At 44.2% G+C, this 12,657-nt stretch overlaps 1 protein-coding gene across 1 annotated transcript in view; it reads left to right on the top strand.

Moving 5' to 3' along the window:
- LOC140405557 (ribosome biogenesis protein BMS1 homolog) overlaps nucleotides 1-12,340 on the top strand; it is a gene marked incomplete at its 5' end in the record, with an annotated part of 196,965 nt that extends 184,625 nt beyond the window's left edge. Inside the window, one exon of the mRNA XM_072494117.1 lies at nucleotides 11,827-12,340. Coding sequence (XP_072350218.1) covers nucleotides 11,827-12,051 — 225 coding nt within the window. The remainder of the gene's footprint in view (nucleotides 1-11,826) is intronic.
- Nucleotides 12,341-12,657: the final 317 nt, after the last annotated feature.

The following is a 12,657-nucleotide window of genomic DNA, read 5'->3' as shown; positions in this document are numbered from 1 at the left end:
AGCGGTTTGGTGGTTAATTAAGAAAATATTAATCTCAATTGGTGACTTGTCTATAATCTACATCATTAGAGGAAGATTCCGAGATAATCTTTACTGAGGTTGTGAATCCTGCCATGAGTAACTCATCTCCTGACCCCCCACCAAAGCCTGTCCACCATCTACAAGGCATAAGTCAGGCATGTGATGGAATACTCCCCACTTGCTGAATAAGTACAATAACTGGACTGCTTGGTGGATTTTTTGAGCTTTTTTTTTTTAAATCCGAGGAGCCCGAAATCTGTACTGTTGGAAGGCTGCACAAACTGATCTTCCTTCCAGTGAAACCTGTTTGTCCAGCCGTAACATTGCCCCTCATACTTTATCAGACATAGGGGTAGAATTAGGCCACTTGGCCCATCGAGTCTGCTCCGCCATTCAATCATGGCTGATATTTTCTCATCCCCATTCTCCTGCCTTCTCCCCATAACCCCCGATCCCCTTATTGATCAAGAACCTATCGATCTCTGTCTTAAAGACACTCAGTGATTTGGCCTCCACAGCCTTCTGCGGCAAAGAGTTCCACAGATTCACCACCCTCTGGCTGAAGAAATTCCTCCTCATCTCTGTTTTAAAGGATCGTCCCTTTAGTCTGAGATTGTGTCCTCTGCTTCTAGTTTATTCAACCAGTGGAAACATCCTCTCCACGTCCACTCTATCCAGGTCTCGCAGTATCCTGTAAGTTTCAATAAGATCCCCCTCATCCTTCTAATCTCCAACGAGTACAGACCCAGAGTCATCAAGCGCTCCTCATAAGGCAAGCTTTTCATTCCAGGTATCATTCTTGAGAACCTCCTCTGCCCCTTTCCAAGGTCAGCACATCCTTCCTTAGATACGGGGCCCAAAACTGCTCACAATACTCCAAATGGGAGCCTGATACAGCCTCAACAATACATTACATCCCTGCTCTTGTATTCTAGCCCTCTCGACACAAATGCTAACATTGCATTTGCCTTCCTAACTGCCGAATGAACCTGCACGTTAACCTTAAGAGAATCGTGAACAAGGACTCCCAAGTCCCTTTGTGCTTCTGATTTCTGAAGCCTTTTCCCATTTGGAAAATAGTCCATATGGTAACTGACCTTGGGTAGGGTGCTCTTTCCAAGAGCCGGTGCAGACTCGATGGGCCGAATGGCCTCCTTCTGCACTGTAATTTCTATGATAATCTATGACTCTATTCTTCTATGACCAAAATGCATAACCTCACACTTTTTCACATTTTATTCCATCTGTCACTTCCTTGCCCACTCTCCTAGCCTGTCCAAATCCTTCTGCAGCCCCCCTGCTTCCTCAATACTACCTGTTGCATATCTTTGCATCATCTGCAAACTTAAAAAATAAATTTAGAATACCAAATTCATTTTCTCCAATTAAGGAGCAATTTAGCATGGCCAATCCCCTACCCTGCACATCTTTGGGAAGCCATGCAAACGGGGGGGAGAATGTGCAAACTACACGGACAGTGACCAAACCTGGGCCGGGATCGAACCTGGGACCTCGACACCTTGAGGCAACAGCGCTAACCACTGCACTGTTGGTTTAGCACAGTGGGCTAAATACCTGACTTGGGTAATGCAGAACAAGGCCAGCAGCGTGGGTTCAATTCCCGTACCAGCCTCCCCGAACAGGCGCCGGAATGTGGCGACTAGGGGCTTTTCACAGTAACTTCATTGAAGCCTACTTGTGACAAGCTATTATTATTATTATTATTATTACCACCATGCTGCCCGCTCATCTCCAAACTTAGCAACAGAGCCTTCAGTTCCTTCCACATCATTTATGGATATTGTGGTCCCGGCACCGACCCCTGAGGCACACCACTAGTCACCGGCTGCCATCCTGAAAAAGACCCCTTTATCCCCACTCTCTGACTGCTGCCAGTAAGCCAATCCTCTATCAATGCCAGGATTGTGGATAGCACAATTGTTTCACAGCTCCAGGGTCCCAGGTTCGATTCCCCGCTGGGTCACTGTCTGTGCAGAGTCTGCACGTTCTCCCCTTGACTGCGTGGGTTTCCTCCGGGTGCTCCGGTTTCCTCCCACAGTCCAAAGATGTGCAGGTTAGGTGGATTGGCCATGCTAAATTGCCCTTAGTGTCCAAAATTGCCCTTAGTGTTGGGTGGGGATAGGGTGTAGGTGTTGAACATGGGTAGGGTGCTTTTTCCAAGAGCCGGTGCAGACTTGATGGGCCGAATGGCCTCATTCTGCACTGTAAATTCTATAATCTTACCCTTAGCACCATGGGCTTTTAACTTATTTAACAGTCTCCTATGCATCATCTTGTCAAAGGCTTTCTGGAAATCTAAATACATCACGTCCACCGGTTCTCCTTTGTCTAACTTGCTTGTTACCTCCTCAAAGAACTCTAACCGATTTGTCAGACGTGACCTCCCCTTGACAAAGCCGTGCTGACTCAGTCCTATTTTACCATGCACTTCCAAGTACTCCGCGACCTCATCTTTAATAACAGACTCTAAAATCTTACCAATGACCGAAGTCAGGCTAACCGGCCTATAATTTCCTGTCTTCTGCCTTCCTCCCTTCTTAAACAGCGGTGTTACATTGACCACTTTCCAGTCCTCTGGGACCCTTCCTGCCTCCAGTGATTCCTGAAAGATCACCACCACAATGTCCTCGGATATCTCTTTCCATTCTGGATTCTGTCTGGCTTGTCACCTCCCCACCTGATTTAAAAAATGGGTTAAAGGGATAAGGGGAACAGGTAGGGAGGTGGATTTGAGACCAGGAAGAGATCAGCATGATCTGATTGAGTGACGGAGCAGGCTCGAAGGGCTGAATTGCCCACTTCTCCTAATTCTTATGTTCCTGTGTTCATAGAACATAGAAAATACAGCACAGAACAGGCCCTTCGGCCCACGATGTTGTGCCGAACCTTTGTCCTAGATTAATCATAGATTATCATTGAATTTACAGTGCAGAAGGAGGCCATTCGGCCCATTGAGTCTGCACCGGCTCTTGGAAAGAGCACCCTACCCAAACTCAACACCTCCACCCAACACTAAGGGCAATTTTGGACACTAAGGGCAATTTATCACGGCCAATCCACCTAACCTGCACATCTTTGGACTGTGGGAGGAAACCGGAGCACCCGGAGGAAATCCACGCAGACACGGGGAGGATGTGCAGACTCCGCACAGACAGCGACCCAAGCCGGAATCGAACCTGGGACCCTGTAGCTGTGAAGCAATTGTGCTATCCACAATGCTACTGTGCTGCCCTTAAGAACAAATAAATCTACACTATATCATTTTTCCGTAATCCATGTACCTATCCAATAGCTGCTTGAAGGTCCCTAATGTTTCCGACTCAACTACTTCCACAGGCAGTGCATTCCATGCCCCCACTACTCTCTGGGTAAAGAACCTACCTCTGATATCCCTCCTATATCTTCCACCATTCACCTTAAATTTATGTCCCCTTGTAATGGTTTGTTCCACCCGGGGAAAAAGTCTCTGACTGTCTACTCTATCTTTCCCCCTGATCATCTTATAAACCTCTATCAAGTCGCCCGTCATCCTTCTCCGTTCTAATGAGAAAAGGCCTAGCACCCTCAACCTTTCCTCGTAAGACCTACTCTCCATTCCAGGCAACATCCTGGTAAATCTCCTTTGCAACTTTTCCAAAGCTTCCACATCCTTCCTAAAATGAGGCGACCAGAACTGTACACAGTACTCCAAATGTGGCCTTACCAAAGTTTTGTACAGCTGCATCATCACCTCACGGCTCTTAAATTCAATCCCTCTGTTAATGAACGCGAGCACACCATAGGCCTTCTTCACAGCTCTATCCACTTGAGTGGCAACTTTCAAAGATGTATGAACATAGACCCCAAGATCTCTCTGCTCCTCCACGTTGCCAAGAACTCTACCGTTAACCTTGTATTCCGCATTCATATTTGTCCTTCCAAAATGGACAACCTCACACTTTTCAGGGTTAAACTCCATCTGCCACTTCTCAGCCCAGCTCTACATCCTATCTATGTCTCTTTGCAGCCGACAACAGCCCTCCTCACTATCCACAACTCCACCAATCTTCGTATCGTCTGCAAATTTACTGACCCACCCTTCAACTCCCTCATCCAAGTCATTAATGAAAATCACAAACAGCAGAGGACCCAGAACTGATCCCTGCGGTACGCCACTGGTAACTGGGATCCAGGCTGAATATTTGCCATCCACCACCACCAACAAAAACACACACACGCACACACACACGCACACACAAAAACACACACATACACACACACACACACACACACACAAAAACAAACACACACACACACAAAAACAAACACACACACACACAAACAAAAAACACACAAACACACACACACACACAAACACACACAAAAACAAACACACACACACACAAAAACAAACACACGCGCACACACACACCAACAAAAAAACACACACAAACACACAGACACAAAAACACACACACACACACACAGGGGATGTCCCGGAGGACTGGAGAATAGCCAATGTTGTTCCTCTGTTTAAGAAGGGTAGCAAGGATAATCCCGGGAACTACAGGCCGGTGAGCCTTACTTCAGTGGTAGGGAAATTACTGGAGAGAATTCTTCGAGACAGGATCTACTCCCATTTGGAAGCAAATGGACGTATTAGTGAGAGGCAGCACGGTTTTGTGAAGGGGAGGTCGTGTCTCACTAACTTGATAGAGTTTTTCGAGGAGGTCACTAAGATGATTGATGCAGGTAGGGCAGTAGATGTTGTCTATATGGACTTCAGTAAGGCCTTTGACAAGGTCCCTCATGGTAGACTAGTACAAAAGGTGAAGTCACACGGGATCAGGCAAGGTGGATACAGAACTGGCTAGGCCATAGAAGGCAGAGGGTAGCAATGGAGGGATTCTTTTCTAATTGGAGGGCTGTGACCAGTGGTGTTCCACAGGGATCAGTGCTGGGACCTTTGCTCTTTGTAGTATATATAAATGATTTGGAGGAAAATGTAACTGGTCTGATTAGTAAGTTTGCAGATGACACAAAGGTTGGTGGAATTGCGGATAGCGATGAGGACTGTCTGAGGATACAGCAGGATTTAGATTGTCTGGAGACTTGGGCGGAGAGATGGCAGATGGAGTTTAATCCGGACAAATGTGAGGTAATGCATTTTGGAAGGTCTAATTCAGGTAGGGAATATACAGTGAATGGTAGAACCCTCAAGAGTATTGAAAGTCAAAGAGATCTAGGAGTACAGGTCCACAGGTCATTGAAAGGGGCAACACAGGTGGAGAAGGTAGTCAAGAAGGCATACGGCATGCTTGCCTTCATTGGCCGGGGCATTGAGTATAAGAATTGGCAAGTCATGTTGCAGCTGTATAGAACCTTAGTTAGGCCACACTTGGAGTATAGTGTTCAATTCTGGTCGCCACACTACCAGAAGGATGTGGAGGCTTTAGAGAGGGTGCAGAAGAGATTTACCAGAATGTTGCCTGGTATGGAGGGCATAAGCTATGAGGAGCGATTGAATAAACTCGGTTTGTTCTCACTGGAACGAAGGAGGTTGAGGGGCGACCTGATAGAGGTATACAAAATTATGAGGGGCATAGACAGAGTGGATAGTCAGAGGCTTTTCCCCAGGGTAGAGGGGTCAATTACTAGGGGGCATAGGTTTAAGGTGAGAGGGGCAAGGTTTAGAGTAGATGTACGAGGCAAGTTTTTTACGCAGAGGGTAGTGGGTGCCTGGAACTCGCTACCGGAGGAGGTGGTGGAAGCAGGGACGATAGGGACATTTAAGGGGCATCTTGACAAATATATGAATAGGATGGGAATAGAAGGATACGGACCCAGGAAGTGTAGATGATTGTAGTTTAGTCGGGCAGTATGGTCGGCACGGGCTTGGAGGGCCGAAGGGCCTGTTCCTGTGCTGTACATTTCTTTGTTGTTCACACACACAAACAAAAAAACACACACACACACACACACACACACACACACACACAAAAACAAAAACACACACATACATACACACACACACACAAACACACACACAAAAACACACACAAACACACACACAAAAAACAAAAACACACACACAAAAAACAAACACACACACACAAACAAAAAAACACACAGACATACACACAAAAACAAAAAAAAACACACGCACAAAAACACACACACACACAAAAACACACACACACACACACAAAAACATACACACACACACACAAAAAGAAAAAGACGCACACGCACAAAAACAAACACACACACAAAAACAAACACACACACACAAAAACAAACACACACTCACACAGACACAAACACACACAAACAAAAACAAAAACACACACACACACACACACACACACAAAAACAAACACGCACACACACACACAAAAACAAAAAAATACACACACACAAAAACAAACACACACACATACACACACACACAAAAACAAACCACACACACACAAAAACAAAAAAACACACACACACAAAAACAAAAAAACACACACACACAAAAACAAAAAAACACATACACAAACAAACACACACACACACAAACAAAAAAACACACACACACACACACACAAAAACAAAAAAATACACACACACAAAAACAAACACACACACATACACACACACACAAAAACAAACCACACACACACAAAAACAAAAAAACACACACACACAAAAACAAAAAAACACATACACAAACAAACACACACACACACAAACAAAAAAACACACACACACACACACACAAAAACAAAAAAATACACGCACACAAAAACAAACACACACACATACACACACACACAAAAACAAACCACACACACACAAAAACAAAAAAACACACACACACAAAAACAAAAAAACACACACACACAAAAACAAAAAAACACACACACAAACAAAAAAACACACACACACACACACACAAACAAAAAAATACACACACACAAAAACAAACACACACACATACACACACCAACAAAAAAACGCACACACACACCAACAAAAAAACACACACACACACAAAAACAAAAAAACACACACACACAAAAACAAAAAAACACATACACAAACAAACACACACACACACAAACAAAAAAACACACACACACACACACACAAAAACAAAAAAATACACACACACAAAAACAAACAGACACACACACACACACAAAAACAAAAACACACACACATAAACAAAGACACACACACACACAGACACACACACAAAAACACACACACACACAAATACAAACACACACACACACACACACACACAAAAACAAACCACACACACACAAAAACAAAAAAACACACACACACAAAAACAAAAAAACACACACACACAAAAACAAACAGACACACTCACACACACGCACAAAACCAAAAACACACACAAAAACAAAAACACACACACACACAAAAACACACACACACACAAAAACACACACACACACACAAACAAACACACACACAAAAACAAAAACACACACACACACACACACACACTCACACACACAAAAAAAACACACACACAAAACCACCACTCTCTGACTTCTATCAGTTAGCCAGTTCGTTATCCAACTGGCCAAATTTCCCACTATCCCTTGCCTCCTTACTTTCTGCAGAAGCCTACCATGGGGAACCTTATCAAATGCCTTACTAAAATCCATGTACACTGCATCCACTGCTTTACCTTCATCCACATGCTTGGTCACCTCCTCAAAGAATTCAATAAGACTTGTAAGGCAAGACCTACCCCTCACAAATCCGTGCTGACTATCCCTAATCAAGAAGTGTCTTTCCAGATGCTCAGAAATCCTATCCTTCAGTACCCTTTCCATGACTTTGCCTACCACCGAAGTAAGACTAACTGGCCTGTAATTCCCAGGGTTATCCCTAGTCCCTTTTTTGAACAGGGGCACGACATTCGCCAATCTCCAATCCCCTGGTACCACCCCTGTTGACAGTGAGGACGAAAAGATCATTGCCAGCAGCTCTGCAATTTCATCTCTTGCTTCCCATAGAATCCTAGGATATATCCAGTCAGGCCTGGGGGACTTGTCTATTCTCAAGTTTTTCAAAATGCCCAACACATCTTCCTTCCTAACAAGTATTTCCTCGAGCTTACCAGTCTGTTTCACACTGTCCTCTCCAACAATATCGCCCCTCTCATTTGTAAATACAGAAGAAAAGTACTCGTTCAAGACCTCTCCTATCTCTTCAGACTCAATACACAATCTCCCGCTACTGTCCTTGATCGGACCTACCCTCGCTCTAGTCATTCTCATATTTCTCACGTATGTGTAAAAGACCTTGAGGTTTTCCTTGATCCTACCCGCCAAAGATTGTTCATGCCCTCTCTTAGCTCTCCTAATCCCTTTCTTCAGTTCCTGGCTATCTTGTATCCCTCCAACGCCCTGTCTGAACCCTGTTTCCTCAGCCTTACATAAGTCTCCTTTTTCCTCTTAACAAGACATTCAACCTCTCTTGTCAACCATGGTTCCCTCACTCGACCATCTCTTGCCTGCCTGACAGGGACATACATATTAAGGACACGTAGTACCTGTTCCTTGAACAAGTTCCACATTTCACTTGTGTCCTTCCCTGACAGCCTATGTTCCCAACTTATGCACTTCAATTCTTGTCTGACAACATCGTATTTACCCTTCCCCCAATTGTAAACCTTGCCCTGTTGCACGCACCTATCCCTCTCCATTACTGAAGTGAAAGTCACAGAATTGTGGTCACTATCTCCAAAATGCTCCCCCACTAACAAATCTATCACTTGCCCTGGTTCATTACCAAGTACTAAATCCAATATTGCCCCTCCTCTGGTCGGACAATCTACATACTGTGTTAGAAAAGCTTCCTGGACACACTGCACAAACACCACCCCATCCAAACTATTTGATCTAAAGAGTTTCCACTCAATGTTTGGGAAGTTAAAGTCACCCATGACTACTACCCTGTGACTCCTGCACCTTTCCAAAATCTGTTTCCCAATCTGTTCCTCCACATCTCTGTTACTATTGGGGGGCCTATAGAAAACTCCTAACAAGGTGACTGCTCCTTTCCTATTTCTGACTTCAACCCATACTACCTCAGTAGGGTGATACTCCTCGAACTGCCTTTCTGCAGCTGTTATACTATCTCTAATTAACAATGCCACCCCCCCCCCCCCCACCTCTTTTACCACCCTCCCTAATCTTATTGAAACATCTATAACCAGGGACCTCCAACAACCATTTCTGCCCCTCTTCTATCCAAGTTTCCGTGATGGCCACCACATCGTAGCCCTGAGTACCGATCCATGCCTTAAGTTCACCCACCTTATTCCTGATGCTTCTTGCGTTGAAGTTCAGTGTTGTCTCTCCTCGTCCTGCCACCCCCATTGCTGTTGCACTCTCAGCAATTCCTTGAATGTTGTCAGGCTCCAGTCTCGTGAGTACCTCAGCACACCCAAATAAGGAAAAGAGAATAATCAGTGGGGATTCCTGGTCTAGTTACTATCCCCTGATCCTGTGGGAAAATGTATGCCAGGCTGCTTGGGATTAGTCACATCTAGAATCCAGATTGCAGCAGGATCAGTGTGTTTTTGGACGCTCCTGTGGTTAACTGGTTACGTGACACTGATCTTCATGGTTTATCCATGAGGAATGATTTTCTGCAATAGTCCTGTTTTTGCCAGAGAGCCGAATGAAGCAGCAGCAGGAAAGAATGGGGAGCAGAGTGACAGCTCTGCAGGAGTGCACCTTTCAAACTTGGTCCATCACTGAATAATACCACAGCTCCTCAGCTCCTCAACTCCTCAGTTTCACTTGTTGCACTATCCCTTCATCCCGGAATTCCGTTTGTATCCACAATTCTGTTTCGAACATCTCCATGGCCGAACATCCCCAACTCCAAGGGATCGAGAATTGCAAAGATGGAAAGCCCTCTGAATGGAGATGTTTCTCTTCCTCTTAGTCCTACACAATTGACCCTGACTGACGGTGGGTAGAGGTATTCTTTTAGCCCATTTGTTAATCTGCTGATCGAAAGAATATATCTCAAAAGCTAATGAGTAGATTTCAATTATACCTGGTACATGGGATATGGACCGAGGGAGAGTTGATTCGTTTTCGGCAAAGATTCGGATCCTGGATCTTGGGAATTTGAGCAATTTTTGTTTGCTTTTGAAAATTTTGATTGTTTTAGGATGTTCTGGGTTGTCTTGTATGCTGCAGTAGAATTTATTGCAGCTGTCAAAATGTGAGCCGCGTTTTCAGAGTAGGTTGGATGTGGATTGGTCGGAAGTCTCCTCAACGAGATGGGACCTCTTAATACATAATGGGTTTTTTTCAGCCTTGTAGTCACACGAATACTCGCTACTGAGAGTCCTCTTCACATGTTCGGGGACTGTGATCCCTTCGCTCTGGACTCCCGGACCAGGGCAATCAGCCTCCCAGTATTCTCCCTTCTCGCTTCCAATCCCACAGGGATTGTTTTTGAATCTAGTAAATGTTGGTAGCTCAAAACCATCTCTTTAAAATCCCCAGGTGGAAGCCATCAGACCCGGGAGGTTTTCATATAATTAATTTCATCAATACTATTTCTTTAAATTTCTCATTTTCAGCAGACCTTTGGTTCCCAACTATTTGCAGAAAGTTTGTTTGTGTTACTGACCATGAAGTCAGATACAGAGAAATCATTTTAATTCTCTACCATTCATCAAAATAATATTTCTTATCTTTGCTTCCAAATAACCCCTGTTTACATTTGTTAAACTCTGGAGGGTCGGTGTACACTCAATGGGCCGAATGGGTCCTATATTCTCTTCTCCTCACTTTTGGAACAACCTCTCTAAGTTTCTAACTAGTTTGCTGTCATCCTGTTTTCTCTTTTGTTGTCAAATTATTGGTCATCCTTTGGTGAATTTTGAAATCCTCCCAATCCTCAGATAAGTGTGACTCTTCCCTATTAATCGTCCATTTCAGACAGAGGTAAGGAAGAATTTCTTCTCTCAAGGGGAGTGAATCTGTGGAATTCTTTACCGCAGAGAGCTGTAGCAGTTGGCTCATTAACCATGTTCAAGGCTGAGATAGGCAGATTTTTAATCAGTGAGAGAATCGAGGGTTATGGGGATAAGGTGGGAAAGTGGAGTTGAGGATTATCACATCAGAACAGGTGGCACAGTGATTAGCACTGCTGCCTCTCAGCTCCAGTGACCTGGGTTTGATTCTGACTTTGAGTCTGTGTGGAGTTTGCACTTTCTGCCCGTGTCTGCATGGGTTTCCTCCAGACCTGTCCACCTCGATCAGGTCGCCCCTCAGTCTACTCCGCTCCAGAGAAAACAACCCCAGCCTATCCAACCCCTCTTCATAACTGAAACGTTCCATCCCAGGCAACATCCTGGTGAATCTCCTCTGCACCCCCTCCAGTGCAATCACATCCTACTCGATGGGCCGAATGGCGTCCTTCTGCTCTGCAGAGATTCTACGATATTCTAACAATCATGGTCTCATTGAATGGCGGAGCAGACTCGATGGGCCGAATGGTCTACTCCTGCGGCCTAATACTATCTTTAACTTCTCATTAGCTCCAAATCTTTATGGAATTGTAAAATATGAAATATTTTTAAATGTATTTAATTAGTACTTCAATGTTTGCCATTAGATCAAAAACATTGTCAGTTATGTAGTTTTCCAATCTACCAACTTGCTGAGCTCATTGCAGTCATCAACGTTCACAATGTTAGAGTTGGACTGTGAATACAAGATAATATTGGTTTCTCTGTTTGGTCCTCAGATCTCGGCCCTGCTGTCTGCTCTCAGCACCGTAAACGCCTACAAAGTGAAGAAGCAGCACAGGAAGGAACACCAACAACACAAAGTGTTCCTGGTGCAGAAACGCAAACAGCAAGAGGATAAGATTAAGAGGCAAAAAGAAGCTCGCAAGAAGATCTACCGTATGCTGGGGCAGAAGGAGAAACGCAAAATGAAATCCAGCCTGAAGGGACACGAAGAGGCTTGAGGACCTGGGATTTGACAGTTCATATTGCAACGGAAGGCAGAGTTCGAGATGGGAAACATCTGTATTAACACCAGTGGGACATCAGTGACACTTTTAAATTGTTTCTCTTCTGAGACTAACTTTGCTGAAGTTTAATCTTTGTGCAGATGCTGAGTGTCAGACACATGATGAAAAGTTGAATACTCTGTGCTCTGTGATGCACCGTGTATTGAAAACCATAAAATTCTTCAATCAACCCTGTGACTAATGTCTTATTTTACAGCATTTTGAATAAATGTGATTTGTGAAATCGGTGCTTTACGTTTTTAAGAAATACTTTTATTGGTATTTTCCAGGTTTTACAGAGTAACAGTTCAAGTGTACCTGATATTTACAAATAAAGTAATTTCTTATTTACAGAGATTTTTACATGTGGTCTCCCCTCCCCACTGGGCCGGTCTGCCTCCTCGCCCCCTTCCACTCTTGGTAGCTTAGTTTTCCCTGAGTGCTGACGTCTGCCCTGGGCATCACTTACTGAGTTCCGCTTCTTTCTCTTGCAGGAATTGGTTCTTTATTTGACCCATGACTGGAGGGCAACATTATTTTTTGGGACATTTGAATAACTTG

This window comes from Scyliorhinus torazame, unplaced genomic scaffold, assembly GCF_047496885.1.
Source record: "Scyliorhinus torazame isolate Kashiwa2021f unplaced genomic scaffold, sScyTor2.1 scaffold_57, whole genome shotgun sequence".
NCBI lineage: Eukaryota > Metazoa > Chordata > Chondrichthyes > Carcharhiniformes > Scyliorhinidae > Scyliorhinus > Scyliorhinus torazame.
This window is presented reverse-complemented; position numbering and strand designations above follow the sequence as displayed.